The sequence below is a fragment of the Brachionichthys hirsutus genome, chromosome 20 (genome assembly GCF_040956055.1).
Source record: "Brachionichthys hirsutus isolate HB-005 chromosome 20, CSIRO-AGI_Bhir_v1, whole genome shotgun sequence".
NCBI classification, from domain to species: Eukaryota; Metazoa; Chordata; class Actinopteri; order Lophiiformes; family Brachionichthyidae; genus Brachionichthys; species Brachionichthys hirsutus.
In genome coordinates, this window is record NC_090916.1 from 11115660 (window position 1) to 11138135 (window position 22476).

Below are 22476 nucleotides of genomic sequence, written 5' to 3' on the forward strand. Positions count from 1 at the left end.
TTTGTTGGCTAGAAAGGGGAGCTCCTTGGCAACAGATAACCAAAAAACTGTCCAAAGGAAGATCAGCAAAGTTTAGTTTTAAACCACGATCTTGTTTCCTGGGTTTCCTGAGCTGCCACTTTATCGTGGTGGAGGGGTTTGCGTGTCCCAATGATCCTAGGAGCTCAGTTGTCGGGGGGCTATATGCCCCTGGTGGGGTCACCCATGGCAAACAGGTCCTAGGGGAGGGACCAGACAAAGGGTGGCTTGGAAAAACCCCAATGATGAGTTAAATGATTGGTCCCCGGACGCAGGTCACCGGGGCCCCCTCCTGGAGCCAGGCCTGGGGGTGGGGCACGATGGCGAGTGCCTGGTGGCCGGGTCTTCACCCGAAGAAGCTACGTGGGACCTTCTTCCCGTGGGCTCACTACCCATAGGAGGGACCAGAGGGGTCGGGTGCAATGTGAGCTGGGCGGCAGCCGAAGGCAGGGACCTTGGCGGTCCGACCCTCGGCTCCAGAAGCTAGCTCGAGGGACGCGGAACGTCACCTCTCTGGCGGGGAAGGAGCCTGAGCTGGTGTGCGAGGTTGAGAAGTTGGCCTCACCTCGACACACAGCAAGGGCTCTGGAACCACTCTTCTTGAGAGGGGTTGGACTCTCATTTCACTCCACAAAGTATTTTAAAAAAAAGAAAACAAAAAGAAGGGGCGATGGTGGCGCAATGGTTGAGAGGATCGTCCTATGATCGAGAGGTTGGCGGTTTGATTCCCGGCTCAGGCACATGTGTGCGCTGTCCTTAGGCAAGACACTTCACCCACATTACCCCCGGGCGCCTGCGCACGCAGCGACCAGCAACAGACTACAGTTAGACTGTAACTGCTGTAAACCAAATTGCTCTCCGAGGGACGAATCAATAAAAAGTATTTAAAGTATTTAAGTATACTCTGGAGTTGCCACTGGTGAGAGGCGCCGGGCAGGGGTGGCAATACTTATTGCCCCCCGGCTCAGTGCCTGTATGTTGGAGTTTACTCCAATAAACGAGAGGCTAGCTTCCCTCCGCCTTTGGGTGGGGGGGCGGATCCTGACTGTTGTTTGTGCTTATGGTCCAAGCAGCAGTTCAGAGTATCCACCCTTTTTGGAGTCCTTGGAGGGGGTACTGGAGAGTGCTCCTTCTGGGGATTCCCTCGTTCTGTTGGGGGACTTCAACACCCATGTTGGCAATGACAGTGAGACCTGGAGACCTGGGTGTGGTTGGGAGGAATGCCCCCCCTGATCGGAACCCGAGTGGTGTTTTGTTATTGGACTTCTGTGCTCGTCACAGATTGTCCATAACGAACACCATGTTCAAGCATAAGGGTGTCCATATGTGCACTTGGCACCAGGACACTCTAGGCCGCAGTTTGATGATCGACTTTGTAGTCGTCTCATCGGACTTGCGGCCGCATGTCTTGGAAACTCCGATGGTTTAATAACTGTTTTTTTGTTTTGTTTTTTCTGTTTTTTAAGAAATGCGTTCTTTTATCTGCCACACTGTAAATGCAGCGCAGTTGCTTGACGTTTACTTTGAAGTGTGCGCTCTTATTTTGTAGTGCAAGGAGAAGTTGCTGTACTAGAGTTAGTGGCAGAGAGCAACTGAGCGACACCGTGCTCAGGTGCAACGCTGGAGTCTGAAGAGCGATCTACGGGCGGCACACACACTTTATTACAGCACAGACACCTGACAATGGTTCATTAGTTGATTGGATAATTTCCCACGGCACACCTGACATTATCTCTCGAGTCCGCTCTGGCTGCACGTCACACAGGCGCACCAAATCTAGACGATAGAACGTTGAATTTTTTTTTGAGTGTTGAGTTCCGGTTGTCACTTGAATGATCAGACCAGAATTCGGTTTCAACGTCATGAAACCATAAATCCATCCGACAGTTGGATTTTGTAGGCTGTATGAGAGGAAGAACGTAGTAAATCCAGATGTATCTTGTTGTTTTTACATGGCAGGTTATTGAGCTACCTCTGACCAACCCTGAGCTCTTCCAGAGAGTGGGAATTATACCCCCTAAGGGATGTCTGCTCTACGGGCCTCCAGGTGAGTGTTTGTGGAAATGAAGGTAGGACTGCAACAAATCAGTGGTGTGACCAGTGGTATGAAAGTGCCCTGTAATGACTCGACTATAGACGTCGATGTATTGATGACTGATTTCTTGTGGAACAGGTACTGGGAAGACTCTTCTTGCCAGAGCAGTGGCCAGTCAGCTGGACTGTAATTTCCTCAAGGTGACACGTTTCACCAATGTAATGATGTACTGCCACGCTGCAGTGCCCCCAGTCAGCCCTTGATGTTTGTATGTGTGCTGCAGGTGGTGTCCAGCTCCATCGTAGACAAATATATCGGTGAGAGTGCCAGATTGATCAGGGAGATGTTCAACTACGCCAGGGACCACCAGCCCTGCATCATTTTTATGGATGAGATTGATGCCATAGGTGAGCAACGCTGATTTGATCTCAATCTGTCCTGGGCCTGAAACATTTTATCACAGGTTGACATAGACAGAGATGGACATAGAGGGAATCTGGGGAACAGATATGGACAGCAACAATACCTGCTGATATGACAGAAAGACTGCAGTTAATAGTGCTACAGTAACATTACTACTACCAGCTCTTCAGGCCATGATTCGGCATTACACTTGCATCTAAATGACGAGGGATATTCCCCTCAAGACAAAAGAGGATGGATGGTGTGAGAGAGCAGTGAAGGAATATATCTGTCTAGTTGCAACACTGATCTCTGACAGTGATGTGCATATGCAGAAATACCATGTCATACGAGTGTTCCGAGATACTGCAAGCAATATTTTTGCCTGGAAATTCAAGCATAAATTGGAGATACGGGCGTGCGAGCCAGATGCTGACGCTAGATGGCTGAGCGCTGTGCATGCTCCAATCACACTTCAATAGTGATTGTTGGCTGTACCTGTGAGTATTCTTGATCAGTGATGGGACCAAAGAAAGCGAGTGGTGAGGATGCAGTGAGGAGAAAAGACGACGATGGAAATGAAGCATGAAATCAACATGACAGTGGTGTCCGTAAATGATGGGACACGCCAGTAGGAGCAGAGTACATCAACATGTACAATCCTCAACCAGAAGGATGCTATTAGGAACACAAAGCCTTCCAGATGCAGAACTACTATGTCTATGTTCATGTACCAGTAAGGTACAATTATATCATATTGTGTGTGTGTATCGATACAGCAATTAAAAACGTTTTTTTCATTGTTAGAGCTGATTTGAGTGTTTTTAGATGCCGGAGCAGCTAAAAAAAATGTTCTTTTAGATTTGAGACACGAGTTCAGTTCAGGGACGAATTCTCCTCGTGTTTCAGGGTATTACTGTATATACCCGTATACGTATACAGTAGTCCCTCGATATAATGCGGTTCATTTTCTACAACTTCGCTGCTTCGCCGAGTTTTTTGGTGCAATTTCAGATTTTCTTTTTGCACTTGAACGCGCCTTGAAACGGCGCAAGACAAAGCGGCGCGGTCGGAGGAACTGTGAAATACGTGTGAGTCGCTATTAATAACTTCTCATGTGTTCAACCTCGTAGGTTGATCATTAAAATTAAATTCGTTATTTCTAAAAGCTATCATGTTTATTTGTTAAGCGTTTGTTTAATAGCGCTCTCATTCTCTGTAAAAAGAGGCTTTTATTTTGTAGGAGCATAAACGTCACGTCCCTTTTGGGTTTTGTTTCTTCCTGTTGATACATGTAGCCGCTGCCGTTCCGCTGTGCTAAGCTATCCAATAAAGCAGCATGAGAGGCTAAAGACAGCACGAGTAGAATATTTGTTCTTCTGCACTCCAAGCGGCTCTTTCCTCGACCTGCACGCCTTAACATTATTAACAGGAAAACGTTTACTGTACGTACTATATATTTATATTCCTCAAACAAATGTTTAGTTCTGAAAAGGTTTTGATCTTTGGTTTCATTCTATAATACTGAAACAATCTATTTAGATTAATGCCTGACTGTTAAACGTGTATAAAGTGTGTGGTGAGGGGTTTTACAGCCTTAAAACATTTATGTACATGTATAATAACTAAAATAAATAAAGATCACTACATTGCGGATTTCACTTATTGCGGGTTGTTTTTGGAACGTAACCCCCGTGGAAAATGAGGGACTACTGTATAGCAGCCCTTTGAGGGGCTGCTGAAAAGGAAACTGAGACTAAATGTTTAATCAATGCCGTTTCTGTAGGTGGCCGTCGTTTCTCTGAGGGAACGTCTGCTGACCGAGAGATTCAGAGGACTCTGATGGAGGTGAAGTCACCACTCATGTGTATCTACTTCTGTCCGTTCTTCTTTTACATGACCAGGCTTTTTAAGAATCCCTCGATATCTTGTGCTAATAATATTTCTGTTTGTGTTTTATAAGTCTATGAAGTAATGGAGAGCAAAAAACTTTGAAAATCCTGATCACGTTTACGTTCTTGCCTCCACCCTGACCACGGTGAATCTAGAACCCAACACGTTTACGTTCTTGCCTCCACCCTGACCACGGTGAATCTAGAACCCAACACGTTTACGTTCTTGCCTCCACCCTGACCACGGTGAATCTAGAACCCAACATGGTTCCGTTCTTGCCTCCACCCTGAACACGGTGAATCTAGAACCCAACATGGTTCCGTTCTTGCCTCCACCCTGATCATGGTGAATCTAGAACCCAACATAGTTCCGTTCTTGCCTCCACCCTGACCACTGTGAATCTAGAACCCAACATGGTTCCGTTCTTGCCTCCACCCTGACCACTGTGAATCTAGAACCCAACAAGGTTCCGTTCTTGCCTCCACCCTGAACACGGTGAATCTAGAACCCAACATGGTTCCGTTCTTGCCTCCACCCTGACCACGGTGAATCTAGAACCCAACATGGTTCCGTTCTTGCCTCCACCCTGACCACGGTGAATCTAGAACCCAACATGGTTCCGTTCTTGCCTCCACCCTGACCACGGTGAATCTAGAACCCAACATAGTTCCGTTCTTGCCTCCACCCTGATCACGGTGAATCTAGAACCCAACATAGTTCTGTTCTTGCCTCCACCCTGATCACGGTGAATCTAGAACCCAACATGGTTCCGTTCTTGCCTCCACCCTGACCACGGTGAATCTAGAACCCAACATAGTTCCGTTCTTGCCTCCACCCTGACCACTGTGAATCTAGAACCCAACATGGTTCCGTTCTTGCCTCCACCCTGACCACGTCACGCAGCTGGAGAATCGTCTGCTTTGCAGCAGCGGCGCTCGGTATTTCATCTTCAGGTCGGAACCGCTTGCACGTCTCAGTTAGTCGGGGGGGCGTGTTCTTCCGGTGCTGCTACTTCCTGTAGCTGCAGTCCTGGAACAGGTTTTGTTGATCATCAGCGGGATCAAACCCGGACCAGGTCCAGATGATTAAGCCAGTGCTGTGTTTTTGGAACCAAGTCCAAGCTGGTTCAGAGGTTGCTGATGGTTGTTGGTTGTTGGTTGGTTGGCTTAATTAGCACTTTTCAGTGTTGAACGATCACTAATGCTTGAAACCGGTGACTGATGGAGTTGTTCCTGTGTACTTTCAGCTGCTGAACCAAATGGATGGCTTTGATACATTGCACAGAGTCAAGATGATCATGGCCACGAACAGACCTGACACTCTGGACCCGGCACTCCTGCGGCCCGGCAGACTGGACCGGAAAATACGTGAGATGCTACTTTCTGCTCTCGTCTGTGTGCTCCGTGTTTCCATACAGAAACTCTCATGTGGTATTTCCGTGTTCCAGATATCGAACTGCCCAATGAGCAGGCTCGTCTCGACATTCTAAAGATTCACTCCAGTCCCATTACCAAGCATGGAGAAATAGGTGAGAAGCACAACTCGTCACTGCACTACCCCATCTTCTGCACCAGCTGCTGAGCATTTCAGGCGTTCCTCTCTGTACAGTAGCCCGGCAAACAGGCGACACATCCATTTCATGTTAACATGTGAAAGACTGAGGTTGTGTGTTCAGCACACACACGCGTTACACAGCTGTCCCGAACCCTATTCTCCTCTCCTGGGGGGAGTAATGATGATGATCATCGTACGGTGGTGTTCAACCCCCGTAATTCTGGCCTCTGGACCTCCAGCATCATTAGGAGGTTAAATGCTTCATCACTGGGATGGAACGGTGTCAGCTGACATCAATAACAATAACACCTAATAGTTAGCTGTCCCCTTTCATCATAATTGGCCGTTCTAGATTATACTTTGTGCCTGTTTATTCTTCTAAGAAATCAGCCATAATTAACTGAAGTGTGAAAATTTGCACAATAACTAAAGGCCCCCCAAAAAGTGGGAAACTCCATGCCCCCCACATCACACTGAGAAATATCACACAAGCTGTTCTGTTTCCAGACTCATGAGCTGCTGTGTTATACATTTATCTTAGCGTTGGCTAGCATGTACTCTCATGCAGGGGGGGGGACGAGGAGCCTGTCTGAAAGCATGAAAATGTATGTATACCGTATTTTCACAACCATATGGCGCACCTGGTGATTCGGTGCTGTCTCGTTTACCGGCTGCTTTCTCTGTATTTTAAACACACATAGGGCGCGCTGGCTCAAAAGGCGCGGGCATGATAGGTGCGTAAAACAGAGCAGGACTGGTACTCACATTTTTTTAATCGATATCAATCAAACCCATCAAAGTCCTCATCCTCTGTTTCTGAATTGAACAGCTGCGCTTGATCTCCATCAAACATGCCGGGTTCTCTTTTTTCATTGTCAGTCACTTTCCGTGCCGTGCGGCGCCTCGGAAATGATGCCGTCTTTTGCGAAAGCTCGAACAACAATGCTAGCAGACAGTTAGCCCAAGCATCTACAATCCATTCACAAATGCTGCGCTGCCTTCCACTCTTAGTGAAACTGTGGTCTCCGTCTGTCATCCAGCGCTCCCACGCAACTCGCAGTTTAACGTTGAACGGTTGGAGTTCTTTGGTTAATCCGCACGGGACGATGATAAGCTAGTTTGCTGGTTAGCTCGTTAGCTAGCTTCACAGTATCGGTGAGAACGGCGCGCACGGAGTCGCAGATCGCAGGAGCCGAGTTGCTGCAGGTCTTCTTCTTGCTTCCTCCTCTTCCTCCATGGATTCATTAATGCTGGATTCTCTCTCCGCTGCTCTATTCCCGTGTTCTGCTGCGGGACCGACAGCCTCGAGTTGGAACTCCGCTTTGTCATCACGCCATAATACTATGGTGAAGGTGTAGGGGTTATTCCCCGACACACTGTGTAAGAAATAATTAAACGCACACAAAATGAATCAGGCAGACAAACTTCGATACTTTACCGGTAAGGAGGGACCCTGCTCGCCCAGCGGCTGCGAACAAAAGACCCCTCGCCCGAGACCTCTCGGCCTTTTTATTCACACGGTGAAAGTAGGTTGTCCCAGGTATTTACATAGATCCCTACCCCCTTCGATGAAACTAAAGACAAAGGGAAGTTTTCCTATGGGAAAACCTCGTGGCTTCCTCCATCTTTACAGTTTTACAATGAAAATACAACGCTACTCTAACAGAAGGACAGCACTGGAACGTGTCTCCGCGAGGCTCCTGACCAGTATTAAATTACTGTTATGACATCTAGAAAAGCACTCGGAGAGCGCAGACCTTCACCAAGCAGCTCACTCCCCCCCCCCACCCATGTTGTAATTTACACCAACCATAATTGTCCTGCATTTATTTTATCTATATTGTCCGATTCCTTAACCATGAAAACAAACCTTTAATTGGATTCACGTTGAAATTATTGTTAGTTTAGAAGTTACTCACTAAAAGCACATTTTCAGTCATGGGTGTTCTTCTGGATCTGAATCCAGGGCTATTGAAGACACAACAAACCAGTTTGTCTAATCCTGATTCCACAGGGTCTCGGTGAAGGCAGCAGAAATCTCCTTTGTGGAGCTAATCAGAGACATTATTGAAATGGTCCAAAAACTAAATCGTTTTGTACCCAGAATCGACCTGGACCTGTTTCCTCAGGTGTTAAGGACCGAACAAATCGTTGACCAGCTCTGACGTGGAATCAACTCCGCTATAAGACGACACGTTAGAAATCTCCGTCTCTGATATTAAATGCATATTAAGTAGGCTGACAGGCAAGTGGGCCCCTATTTTTAGAAACATCTCTAATACCCACAATCCACATCCGATCCAGGTGAAATTCGGTACACGATTGTGTCACATTCCAGTCGATAATCAACTGAGATATTGAGGACCAGAATCCAGGATCTCTTCTGGGTCATCGTCAAAGTTCAATCATCTGTTCCTGGTAACATTTTGGGTAATGTTACTAACAGACAGACGAACGCCAGCAAAACCATAACCTCCTTGGTGGAGTTAGAAACAGTTGCTGGCAGCTGGCTCATATTGAAGTTGTGATTCTATTTCTTGTTCAGATTTTGAGGCCATTGTGAAGCTGTCTGATGGCTTCAATGGAGCTGACCTGAGGAATGTGTGCACAGAAGCAGGTTGGACATCTGTCCTCATCACTCGTGTCTCTTTATGAAGCGCCCAATTCTTACAATGTGTTTGCTTGCAGGTTTGTTTGCCATCCGCGCCGATCGAGAGTATGTCACCCAGGAAGACTTCATGAAAGCTGTGCGCAAAGTGGCCGATTCCAAGAAGCTGGAGTCCAAGCTTGACTATAAGCCAGTATAAATTGTGTGCCCCCCTCCCTCCCCTAAAAAGAATTGTGTCTCGGTGCCATGGTTGTTTTATACTGAGAACACAGTGTTCTTTGCAGCTGTTATTCTTACCCACTTTTGAACACCTCGGGATGTTTTACCTGCTAGTAAAATATACCAGTAAACCAGTTTATAACTATTCATTTGTCTCGTTGTTTACTATCAATGGTCAGAATAAATAATAAGCAGGCTGATGCTATCGAGTCCAGATTCTTTTCATTGCAGCAACAGACTCCAAACAAAAACCAGAAATATCTGCATTAACTCAAGTGGTTCGCTCCAGACCGACAGGTTGGTGCTAGCTAATTGTTTTAACAGCTTTTTCACCACTATTGCCCCCTGTTGGTCAGCAAACTCCCCCCGCATTCAGGTCTGTACGGTTCTGACCACATCCAGACTCACTATGAGAAACTAGGTCAGGCATGGGCAAACTAACGGGCCATATGCGGCCCGTTGGGCTATTTAATCCGGCCCGCCGAACTTGTCCAAATTATATCATTAAATTAAGTTTTATTATAATTAAACCCCAATATTTGACCTTTTCCCTGTAATGCTACCTGTAAAAGGCCAAATGTAATGTCTTTTATATTAGCTTACACAAATACTCCATCCATCTGTTCCTGGCCCGGCCCCTCTGGCTAATTTTAGAACCCATTGTGGCCCGCAAGTCAAAAAGTTTGCCCACCCCTGAGCTAGGTGCTAAAAAGGACACTTTCTCTTTCACACCTGTAAATACCGTTGATGTGCTAAAACAACAAATTGCCCTTCAACCTAACAAGGCCACAGCCCTCGACCACATACCCACCCGGTTCCTCAGAGACGCAGCTGTCTCTATTGCCCCTGTGGTAACCCATCTGATAAATGTATCCATCAATCAGTGCCACGTCCCACAGGAATTCAAGACGGCGCGGGTTATCCCTCTGTATAAAAAAGGAAACAAATTAGAACCTGGCAACTACCGCCCTGTTTCCATCCTTTGTTCCATCTCAAAGGTTATGGAGAGAATAATCCAGGAGCAAATCAACCGCTACCTCGCCGAGCATAGCCTGCTCTTTGAATTCCAATCGGGCTTCAGAACATCCCACTCCACTGACACATGCCTCATATATCTGACCGACTACGTCAAGCGTGAAGTAGACTCGGGCAAGTACTGCGGCATGGTTATGCTGGACCTCCAGAAGGCCTTTGACCCCGTTAACCCTTCAATCCTATTGAATAAACTAGGGGCGATTGGTTCTGATAGCACATCAGTAAACTGGATGAAATCGTACCTTGAGGGACGAGAACAAATGGTGGACATAAACGGAACCTTGTCCTCGTCCCTCCAGGTAAGCTGCGGGGTTCCTCAAGGCAGCATTCTAGGACCGTTACTGTTCCTCCTATACATTAACGACATGAGTGCTGCCTGTAACTGCAAATTGTTCCTGTTTGCTGATGACTCAGCACTCCTGATTTCGGGAGAGGACAAAGTGCAGGTTGAGGAGGCTCTCAGCTCTGAGCTCACCAAAATCCGTACTTGGCTTACTGATAACAAACTGTCACTACATCTTGGTAAAACAGAATCGATTCTTTTTGGGTCTAAACACTCTAAGTGAGATAAATGTTGATGATTTCAAGGTCACAGTTGATAATACAGTAATCTCCAGCAAAGAAGAGATTACCTATTTGGGCTGTGTTCTTGACAAATACCTGTCTGGCGATAGTATGGCAACTAAGGTGATCAAAAAAGTCAATCAGAGAACAAGATTTTTGGGCAGAATGTCTGCTTTTTTCAACAAAAGTGCTCTTTCTGGAGCCCTCGTTCAGCCCCTCTTTGACTATGCTAGCACCTCCTGGTATTCCAAGTTCCAACGTCAAAATGTCCCTGAAAACCAGGCTCCAAACTTCCCAAAACAAACTGATTGGGCTACTCCTCAATCTGGGGCCCATGACCCACCTTCTTCCTGGACATTTTGCTAGCCTAAAATGTCTCAGGGTAGAAGACAGGGTTAAACAACTCAAAATGGGATTGGCATTTAAAATAGTCAATGCAGCTCTGCCCTCAGTCCCCTCAATCCCTGCATACCTGACGGAACACCTCCACAGATTTAGTGACACCCACAGCCACAACACTAGAGGGAGCTCAAACAACAACCTGATTACCCCCTCCTATAGGACCAACATGGGTAAATCATCTTTTTATAATACTGCCCCCCAAGGGTGGAACTGGATGTAAAAATAATTCTAGAATCTGGATCCAGATCCGGATCAACGTTATTCTCGGGGAGGACCGAGCCACGGACAGAACCTTGCTTGTGTAAAAATTTCAAGTCGATTGGGTTACTAGTTTTTGAGTTATGCGCTCGGACAGACAAACAAACAGACAAACGCACCCAATTGCAATACTCCTCTTCGGCGAGGGTAATAAACACCTCCACAGATTTAGTGACACCCACAGCCACAACACTAGAGGGAGCTCAAACAACAACCTGATTACCCCCTCCTATAAGACTAACATGGGTAAATCATCTTTCTACAATACTGCCCCCTAAGGGTGGAACTGTTTGACTCCTGCCCTCAAAACATGCACCTCTTTGGCCTCCTTCAAAACGGCCCTAAAAATACACCTTTTAGGGGAACAGAAACGGAGATAGTCATCACGACTCTCTCCGGATCAATCCACCTACGTTGTACATATTATGTGTCTTTTTAATTTATTGTTATTTTGCATCAATGGAGTAATTTATATTTTATTGGTATTGTCGATGATTTTTGTACGAAGGACTTTCAACAGAAACAAGAACGCAAGGGATTCATAGATTATTCACTATTATATAACATTCTGCTCCCCCGACCTGGAATATGCAGTGAAATGCAGACCGTTTAAACCGGCTAGAGAACTCAGCTCCGCTGTGATCGTAGCGGCCTACATACCACCGCGTGCTAATGCTAAGCTAGCGCTGGAGGAGCTGTACTGCCTGGTTAGCAGCCAGATGGACGCTAATCCAGAGGCCGCTGTGATTGTAGCTGGAGACTTTAACCACGTGGAACTGAAAGCTGTGCTCCCCAAATTCCACAAATTCATCACCTTCCCCACCAGAGAACACAACATTCTGGATCAGGTCTACTGCAACATCCCGGGGGCCTACAAGGCTGTAGCAGCCCCCCACCTGGGTATGTCTGACCACATCTCAGTGAACCTGATCCCTGCTTATAAACCGCTGATCTGCAGGACTAAACCCACCACCAGGACCGTGCAGGTCTGGACTGAGGAGGCTTCCTCAGCCCTGCAGGACTGTTTTGAGCACACGGACTGGGAGGTATTCAAAGAGGATGCAGATTTTGAGGAGTACACGTCATCTGTGCTTTCCTATGTTCACTTCTGCACTGATGCTGTCCTTCCCACAAAGACGATCACGGTTTTTCCTAACCAGAAACCGTGGGTGGACAGCACGGTGCGGCTTCTGCTCAGAGCCCGGGATGCAGCCTACAGAGCAGGAGACCGGCTGGCCTATAGCAGGGCACGAAGTGAGCTAAAAAGAGGCATCAAGCAGGCAAAGCACAGATACAAGCAGCGCATTGAGGAGCACTTTGAGAACAAGAACCCACGTGACATGTGGAAAGGCATCAGGGCTGTGACGGACTACAAACGCAGGGAGCAGCACGCCAGCCACGACTCCACCCTGCCTGACACCCTGAACAGATTCTTCTCACGCTTCGACTCTCCGAGCAGCAGAAGGTCTGTGGATCTGCCCCAGCCTGAGGTGCAGCATCAGCCGCTCGTCCTGCAGCTGCACCAGGTCTCCTCAGCCCTGAGGAGGATCAACACCAACAAGGCTGCGGGACCAGATGGCGTGTCAGGCCGGACACTGAAGACGTGTGCTGACCAACTGGCCGGGGTTTTCCTGGACATCTTCAACCTGTCCCTGCAGCTGTCCACCGTCCCTGCCTGCCTTAAGTCCTCCATCATTGTGCCGGTACCCAAGAAATCATCCATCTCCTGCCTCAACGACTACCGCCCTGTTGCTCTGACTCCCGTCGTGATGAAGTGCTTCGAGAGGATCCTCCTTAAACACATCAAGGACGCCGTCCCTGCTGGTTTGGACAGCCTGCAGTTCACCTACAGGGGGAACCGCTCCACGGAGGACGCCGTCTCGCTGACACTTCACTCGGCCCTGACTCACCTGGAGCAGCCTAACACCTACGTCAGGATGCTGTTTGTGGACTTCAGTTCAGCTTTTAACACCGTCCCACCGGACATGCTGGCTCTGAAGCTCCACAGCCTGGGACTGTCTCCACCGCTCTGCTCCTGGGTCAGGGACTTCCTCAGCAACCGGCCCCAGGTGGTGAGGATAGGAGACACCACATCCTCCCCTCTGATCCTGAACCCTGGGACCCCCCAGGGTTGCGTTCTCAGCCCTGCTCTGCATCCACTCCACAAACCCGGTTGTGAAGTTTGCTGACGACACCACCGTGGTGGGTCACATCTCCAACAACGATGAGACCCACTACAGAGAGGAGGTCCAGAACCTGATGCTGTGGTGCTCGAGCAACAGCCTTGTTCTGAACACCAGCAAGACCAAGGAGGTCATAGTGGACTACAGGAGGTCCAGGAAGACAGAACACGCCGCCCTGTGCATACGAGGGGAAGCAGTGGAGCGTGTGGAGAACATTAAATTCCTGGGCATCCACATCTCCTCTGACCTCTCCTGGACACTCAACACCAGACACCTGGTGAAGAAGGCCCAGCAACGGCTCTTCTTCCTCAGGAAGCTGAAGCGGGCTGGACTCTCCTCTGTGCTGCTTGAAGACTTTTACCGGGCCACGATAGAGAGCATCCTGTGTCTCAGTGCGACCGTGTGGGACGGCAGCTGCACGGCGCAGGACAGGAAGGACCTATCCCGGGTGGTGAGGACAGCTCAGGGGATTGTGGGTCACCGTCTGCCTGACCTGGACTCTGTTTACACCTCCAGAGTCCAGAGGAGGGCCAGACGCATCGCCACAGACCCCACCCACCTGGGCCACAGACTGTTTGTCCCGCCCCCAGACCCCACCCACCCGGGCCACAGACTGTTTGTCCCGCCCACAGACCCCACCCACCCGGGCCACAGACTGTTTGTCCCGCCCACAGACCCCACCCACCCGGGCCACAGACTGTTTGTCCCGCCCCCATCAGGGAGGCGGTTCAGGACAATAAGAAGCAGCACAGCGAGGCTCAGGAACAGCTTCTTCCCCCGAGCTGTGAAAGCAGTCGTTCCCTTGTAGTGATCTGGGACGCTTTATGCCGGTCCTGTTGCTGCTGCTGCTATTTTGCACTACTGCCTGTGATTCTCACTCTCTCTGTGTATATATATTCTCTCTGTGTATATATATTGTTTCTTAAGAGAGAGAATTTAGTTTATGTTATGATGTGTGCCTTAAGCCGTGGGCCTTCTCACGATTTTATTATGCTCGCATAATGACAATAAAGTATCTTGAGTCTTGAATCTTGAATCAACTAAGCCCGCAGCCCCCTTTTTCCTGCCACGGACCGGTTTCATGCCGGGCAATTTTTTTCGGACAGGGGAGGAATTAAATTTAAAAAAGGGAATATAATCTTGCCAATAAACTTTAGATTATGCACTTGCAATTATTATTAAACAAGTATTACACCAATATCTACTCTGGTCTCAATAATGCTTCTGTCCTTCATGGTCACGTTTATTTTTCTTCCATAAATTCCAAGTTCTTGTCTTTTAGTCCAGGGTTCTTGGTCTCTATGTGCCGAAGCAGTTCTGAAGGCTTCGTTGCCTCTTTAAGCAGAGCGGACTTGGTGCAGAGTCAGCTGTAGATAAACCGTGTTTTAAGTCTGACTCCTGGTTTGTCTGTTAAAAGACGCTTTCTTTTTCTTGGAGGTCGTCAGCTCCTCTTCTTCCTACTCAGTTAGCCTTTTCCCCTTTGAAGCTCTAAAAGACGCTTGTTTTTTTTGTTTTTTTGTAATTTTCGCTACGTTAAGGGTTACATGACCAATAAAATTCACAGGCAAACGTTAAATTGGAGACTAAAAGGTATTCTCAAAATAAAACACCTTTTAGTCTACTAGACTGTAATTGACACAACGGAAATTATATAAATAATTATTCTTTTTGTGCGGACCGGTATCATTTTATTAAATAAGTAAGTGGTGGCACTCTGTGCTTGAGTATATTGTAAAGTGGCACGACTCATGGAAAAAGGTTGTCCACCCCTGCCCTAAACTGAGAACAAGGACCGTGACTTCACTCAGTATGCCGCCACTTTGGCCCCACCCTGGAGCCAGGCCCGGGGTCGGTGCTCGTATGCGAGCGCCTGGTGGCCAGGTTCTCTCCCCACGGGGCTCAGCCCGAAAGGATGACGTGGGCCCGACCTCCAGTGGACTCACTTGTCGAGGGGGGGGCAAACTGTTTGACTTGCGGGCCACAATGGATTATAAGGTTTGTCAGAGGGCCCCGGCCAGGAACAGATGGATTGAGTGTTTGGGTAAACTAATATAAATTACATGTAAAAGACATTACATGAAAGGGTTCGGCCTTTGACAGGTAGCATTGCAGGTAAAATGAATGAGGTTAATATAATTTAATTTAATAATATAATTTGGACAAATCCCAACGGACCACATATGGCCCACAGGCCGTAGTTTTTCCACGCCTGCCACTAGTCACGACTTGCTGAGGGAACCATAGAGAATGGGTGCAATGTGGATTGGGTGGCAGTTGAAGGCAGTGGGCTCAACAACCACACACAGACTGGCTCTTGGGAAAATGGAGCTTGTTGAAACCCGGCCCCGGATCAGCAGTGGAAGATGGATGGACAACAAAGGAATCTTGAATCTTAGTTGCAGTTTCTGCTGATCGTGGTGCTGCCTGTGTACCAGTTAATTGCTGTGGTTGTCTTCCTGACCTTTGATACCAGTGTTTCTTTCATTATAAGGGGTGGATGAGTGTCGCCCAGAGTTCCTTAAGGCTCTGGATGTTGTAGGGCTGTCATGGTTGACACGACTGCAACATCGCATGGACATCGGGGGCAGTGCCTTTGGATTGGCAGACCGGGGTGGTGGTCCCTCTTTATAAGAAGGGGGACCGGAGGGTGTGTTCCAACTACAGAGGGATCACACTCCTCAGCCTCCCTGGTAAGGTCTATTCAGGGGTACTGGAGAGGAGGGTCCGCCGGATAGTCCAACCTCGGATTCAGGAGGAGCAATGTGGTTTTCGTCCTGCCCGTGGAACTGTGGACCAGCTCTACACCCTCGGCAGGGTCCTTGAGGGTGCATGGGAGTTTGCACAACCAGTCCACATGTGTTTTGTGGATTTGAAGAAGGCAGTCGGGGAGTCGTGTGGGGGGTGCTCCCTATATGCCAGAGCTTGGTCCGTCAATAAGTCGGACCTATTTCCAGTGTGGGTTGGACTCCGCCAGGGCTGCCCTTTGTCACCGATTCTGTTCGTAACTTTTATGGACAGAATTTCTAGGTGCAGCCAGGGCGTTGAGGGGGTTCGGTTTGGTGACCTCAGGATTGGGTCACTGCTTTTTGCAAACGACGTGATCCTGTTGGCTTCATCAGGCCACGCCCTCCAGCTCTCACTGGATCGGTTCCAGCCGCATGTGAAGAGGCCGGGATGAGAATCAGCACCTCCAAATCCGAGGCCATGGTTCTCAGCCGGAAAAGGGTGGAGTGCACCCTCCAGGTCGGGGAGGAGATCCTGCCCCAAGTGGAGGAGTTCAAGTACCTCGGGGTCTTGTTCACGAGAGAAGGAAGGATGGAGCGAGAGATCGACAGACGGATCGGTGCAGCGTCTGCAGTGATGCGGACTCTGCACAGATCCGTCATGCTGAAGAGAGAGCTGAGCCCAAAGGCGAAGCTCTCGATTTACCGGTCGATCTCCGTTCCTACCCTCACCTGCAGGTCGATCTCCGTTCCTACCCTCACCTATGGTCACGAGCTTTGGGGAGTGACCGAAAGAACGAGATCCCGGGTACAAGCGGCTGAAATGAGCTTCCTCCGTAGGGGGGCGGGGCTCTCCCTTAGAGATAGGGTGAGAAGCTCAGTCATCCGGGAGGAGCTCGGAGTAGAGCCGCTGCTCCTCCGCGTTGAGAGGAGCCAGATGAGGAGCATCTATTCAGGATGCCTCCTGAACGCCTCCCTGGTGAGGTGTTCAGGGCACGTCCCACCGGGAGGAGACCACGGGGAAGACCCAGGACACGCTGGAGAGACTATGTCTCTCTGCTGGCCTGGGAACGCCTCGGGATCCCCCCGGAAGAACTAGAAGTGGCCGGGAAGAGGGAAGTCTGGACTTCCCTGCTTAGGCTGCTGCCCCCGCAACCCCCCCGGATAAGCGGATGAAGATGGATGGATGGATGGATGGATGGATGGATTCAGACACATTCAAGAGAAGGCTGTGGCTCAATTGGACCTTGGATTGGGAAGCCGAGAGTCCACCGGTTCAAGTCCCAGCCCAGATGGAATGAGGAATGTGTGCTGGTGGCCAGTTTTACCCTCAGAGCACTGCCGTGGTGCCCTTGAGCAAGGGCAAGCAACCTTCACCATATGCCCTCTCTGTATTCTCTGGGGCCCCTATGCATACACAGTATATGCATGTGTGTAACATTACAATGACAATAAAAATGTATCTTAATCTAACAGTTACCGGTATTCAGCTATGTGTAGCAGACACACACGCGCTTAGCTTACTCAAGCTGGATAGGTATAGTGTACAAAACACATTAACATTAATTCAGCTACACAATAGCATAAAGATGAATGAATGAATGATTCGTTTATTTAACAGGGACAGCGCACATTAATAAACATTTCTGTCAATGTGCCAGAATTAGCCAAAAGGCTATTTTTCATCTGTTGTCCCTGGACAGAAATTCCATGGCCCCAAAATATAAATACATATGAAATAAAATTAATAAAAATACAGATATACAATAACCACATAATTAAAAACTATATCAACTAAAACAATTTCAAGTAACAGTAAAACTTAATGTCTATTAACTAAAATTTTATAAAGCAACTAAAATCATAAAAACAGGTGACATTATAAAACAACAAATTAAACAGCAGTTTCTCTCAGTGACGACACAACTGTGTGCTAATGAGCCATTCCTTAAGGTGAAATTTAAACACATTACAGCTCTCAAGATTTCTGACGATAACTGGGATAGGATTCCACTCATGTGCAGCTTTAAAGGAAAAGGCAGATTGACCAAATTTGCTTTTCCTGAGTGGGATAACGCAGTCCCCTCTTGCAGCACCTCTAGAAACTCGATGTGTGGCAGTTCTTACATCCACAAACTGTCCGAGCGGAGGAGATGTTAAACCATTAATAATTTTGTACATCAGACATGAATTTATATATTTAATCAAATTTTCCCAGTTTAACAATTTGTATTTATTTAATATTGGGCAGTGATGAAAATATGCTGGTTTTTTGTCCAGTATTTTAAGCGTTTGTTTGTACAGAGATTGCAGAGGTATTAGAGTAGTGATACTGGCCTGCGACCAGGTTGTTAAGCAGTAAGTGATATGCGAAAGAATCATAGAATGCATATACATCAACGACGCCCCTGTCGACATGTAATCCCGAGTGAATCTAAAGTTTGAGAGACTGAATTTAACTCTATTACAGACCTTTTTAACCTGTTTTTTGAAATTAAGTTGTGAATCTATAAGGACTCCAAGGTGACATTCGGAAACAATCTGACATTCGGAAACAATCTGCAGCCTTTCCCCCAAAACAAAGACATCTGGGTCAGCACCAGAGCACTTTGTCTTTGAGAAAAACATGCAGACCGTTTTTGATAGATTTAATTGCAAACAGCACTGCTTCAGCCAAGTTGTTACATGAACCATGATGTCTGTGAGTTCTTCAGCAACTTGTGTAGTACTGCTACCAAAAACATAGATAACCGTATCGTCAGCATACATTTGTAAGTCGATGTCAGGACAAACAGAAGGTAAATCATTAACATATAAAGAGAACAGCAATGGTCCCAGGACATAACCTTGAGGAACACCTGTAGACTGACCTAGAACAGCTAATTGATGGTTTTGTAGTTGAACACACTGAGAACGGTGTAATAGATATGATTCTAACCATCCAAGTGTGCGCAGTGAAAAATTAAAGGTAGACAGTTTGGACAGGAGGATTCTGTGATTGACAGTATCAAACGCCTTTTTCAGGTCAAGAAATATTGCTCCGACAACACCACTTTTATCCATTAAAGATTTGACCCTTTCAATGAAACAACAGTTTGCCGTTTCAGTCGAGTGTTTGGCCCTAAAGCCAAATTGCATTGGATGCAGAGAAAACGGGCCAGTATTCAGATAGCAAGTTATTTGTTCTGCTACCAATTTCTCTACCACCTTTGACAGTGTCAGGATTATGCTAATAGGCCTATAGTTGCTAGGCAGCAGAGGATTTCCACCTTTAAATATAGGAGTCACAACTGCCTTTTTCCAAACACTTGGAAATTTTCCCTGGGAGATTGAAAGGTTAATAATTTTGGTTAATGGATAAAGTATTGATGAACTGAGCTCTTTGAGCATGACTGTGTCCAAACCAAAGACATCTTTTGCTCTTGACGTATTTAGCGATTGAATAATTCTCCTAACCTCCATTTCACTAACATTTCTTATACTGAATGCTGGTTCATTTGTGCTTAGTGTTCTGATATTTGTTTTGCCATCAGGAAAACATTGAGCAATCGTGGACACAGAGTCAACAAAGTAATGGTTGAGAACCTCTGTAATTTCAGACGGACTATTTATGATTTTTCCATTTATTTCAAGTTCAACCAATTCCTTTACTTTATTGTGATTTCCTGTTAAATATTTCAAATGTTTCCAGACAATTTTACTATTACCTCTTGCTTTTTCGATTATAGTTATGAAATAATCTGCCTTTGCTTGTCTAATTTTATTGATCACTTTGTTCCTCATCATTACAAAAAGATGTCTGTCATGGCTAAGTTTAGTTCTGATTGACTTTTTTAAGGCCCTGTCCCTTTCTTTCATAATTTTTAAGATATCAGCATTTATCCAAGGGACGTTATTTTTCCTATTTCTATGCCTCAATTTACAAGTATGGTTTATAATAGTGTTCTCTAAGCTTTTTGAGGAAGCATTGCTGTCTTCTTCCAGGTCTATCCCCTGCAACATGTCATCCCATTCAGTATGTAGAATAGCATTTGTTAATGTCTCCATTTTAGTTTTAGGAATACCGAATGATTCATGTTTTTTTATTAATGGATTAAATCTTTTATTTGTTAGTTTCCTGACAACAATAATGAAGTTATGGTCAGACATGCCAGTTAACATGTTCAATGATTTAGGAATCCTATCCGGTCTATTGCAAAATACTAAATCGATTTGCGTACTAGAAGAATTGGTTATTCTTGTAGGTCCATTGACTAGCTGCACCAGGTCAAATTGATCTGTAATCTTTTTAAGGTTTTTTCGAGATTTTTTGTCCTCCCAATTAATGTTAAAATCTCCCATAATAACTACTTCTTTGTTAAAATTACATTCTCTAAGTAAGTTCTCAAATTTCTCATAGAAATTACTCTTTGATGAGGGAGGGCGATAAATCAGTATAAGAGCAAATGACATTTGTTGTGACAAAACTATATTTATGCCAATGCACTCTAATTCTTTGCCGTTTGACCATTCTATTTCCTGACACTGAATGCAATCTTTGACGTAGATCATAACGCCGCCTCCCTTTGAGCTCACCCTGTCTCTCCTGTAAATGTTAAAGCTAGGTACATTAAGAGCTGCTGATGGGGTAGATTCCTGAAGCCAGGTCTCAGACAAACAAAGGTAGTCTAAGTTAGAGTCCAGCAAAAGATGATGCACCTGCTCACTTTTAGATTTAATGCTGCGTATATTCAAATGCCCTCCTAAAAGACCCTTCGGCTTCATTATAGGATCCCAAACTGTTCTTGAATGATTTACAGTCTGAAAGACTTTCCACTTACGGTTCTTCGTGATTGCTGAGTTTACTCGTGTCTTGTTTACATTCTGTTCAGGAGCAGCTACCTGGTCACGCCTCCTTAGAGTCCGTTGTGATCCATCCTCCCCAAAACAAGGGGCATTCATAGAACTGATTGTCACGGCCTCATTTAAAAGACCACAGGTTATAGGCGTGGCTTGAGGAGCAGAAGATGGAGGAGGTATCCGAGGGATTTGGATTAAATTGCCCTGATGGGCAGCAGAGGGGCGAGATGAAGCACGTGCTGAAGTTCTGTGGTTGGAGATAATGGTGGTTATTACAGCGTTTGGGCAGCAGGGGGAGCTGGCGATGAGGACCGGTGATGGAGAGGTCCCTGAGGAGGAAGAGGGGCCATCGGAGGCCGGCGTGGTGACCTGTGCCGTCGGTGGTGTGGTGAGGTGAGGAGGTGCGGTCAGTCAATGATGGGGAGCTGTGGAGACTGCATGGGAGATGTTCAATGAGAGAGCACGTGTCCCCTGGAAGCTGGGATGGAGACCGTCTCTGCTGAAGAAGGAAGCTCGATTCCAGAAAAGGTTGAAATTGTCAATAAAAACTAGGTTGTGTTCCGGACAGGCCGACTGCAGCCAGGTGTTGAGGGCCAGCAGCCGGCTAAAGCGACCAATGCCTCGGTGCAGCGTGGGGATGGGGCCAGAGATAAAAACAGACTTTCTGCTGTCTTTTAGTTCGTTAAAAAGACGCTTAAAATCCTGTTTTAAAACCTCCGACTGCTGCTTGCTGGTGTCGTTGCTTCCTACATGGACGATAACGTTCCTGATGTGCGGGTGATCCGTGAGGATCTGCGGGATGTGTTGCGCCACATCAGAGACGTGAGCCCCCGGCAGAGAGTGGGTCACGGCGTGCTTGGCCCTGATGTGCTTGATGACGGAGTCCCCAACGATCAGTGAGGTGGGACGCTGCTCCGAGGACCTGCGGGGAGGGGACGTCGTCGGGGTCACGGAGGAGACAGGTCCGCCAGCTGAGATGTTTTTGCCGGCTTGTCTCGGCTGGCGGGCGGCGCGTCTCGGCATGTCGCTTGGCCGAGGGACGGGGGACGGCTGAGACCTCCGGGGCCGCCGGTGTAAGGGGGAACTGCGGTGTGAGGCAGCTGGCAGCGGGGGGAAGTCCGCCTCATCCAGGACGGTGAACCGGATTGAGAGCTCCAGGTCGCAGGGTGGCGCGGGCGGCGACTTCTTCCTGCCGCTGCGCAGCGGACCAGAGCCCGTGATTGACAGTGGAGCTATGGATCAATAGGTTGGGCGTGAATGTGGCCTTTACGGGCCGCCTTGGTTTTGCTCCCTGTCGGAGCCAGAGATCGTCGGCGCCTGGGGACACGACCGGGATGGTAGAATCCAGGTCTGGCCCGACGGCCGCGGCGTCGGCGTCGGCAGCGGCAGCGGCGCCAACTGTCACTCGTGAATCTAAGAACGACTCACTCTCTCGGATGTGGTAAAGAGTGCAAATGCGACCCTCCAGCTCAGCAATCGTCTGACTCAGATGGTGGCGGCGATTGCAGCCGGACGGAGAGGTGAGTGACGGCATCTTAGATGAGGACGTTTTTTTGGCGGCACTTCCTTGAATGTCGCAGGTTCTTCGTTATTTTGCGGGATCTTTCCAGCTGATGCGGCGCATTGGAGAGGTTGTTAACAGGATTCAACAGACTACTGCATGATTTGCAAAAAGTCTTTTTTGGTGATCCTACAACTCTCTGCGGCGCAAAATCCTGCAGCTGAGCAGCTCTCTATGGCGCC

General features: G+C 47.5%; 1 protein-coding gene across 1 annotated transcript in view; it reads left to right on the forward strand.

The window, feature by feature from the left end:
* psmc6 (proteasome 26S subunit, ATPase 6) overlaps positions 1-8934 on the forward strand; it is a 29923-nt gene extending 20989 nt beyond the window's left edge. Inside the window, exons 7-14 of the mRNA XM_068753463.1 lie at positions 1978-2065; positions 2192-2253; positions 2337-2460; positions 4242-4303; positions 5595-5715; positions 5796-5876; positions 8448-8519; positions 8591-8934. Of these exons, the coding sequence (XP_068609564.1) occupies positions 1978-2065; positions 2192-2253; positions 2337-2460; positions 4242-4303; positions 5595-5715; positions 5796-5876; positions 8448-8519; positions 8591-8709 (729 nt within the window). The 3' untranslated portion in view covers positions 8710-8934. The remainder of the gene's footprint in view (positions 1-1977; positions 2066-2191; positions 2254-2336; positions 2461-4241; positions 4304-5594; positions 5716-5795; positions 5877-8447; positions 8520-8590) is intronic.
* Positions 8935-22476: the final 13542 nt, after the last annotated feature.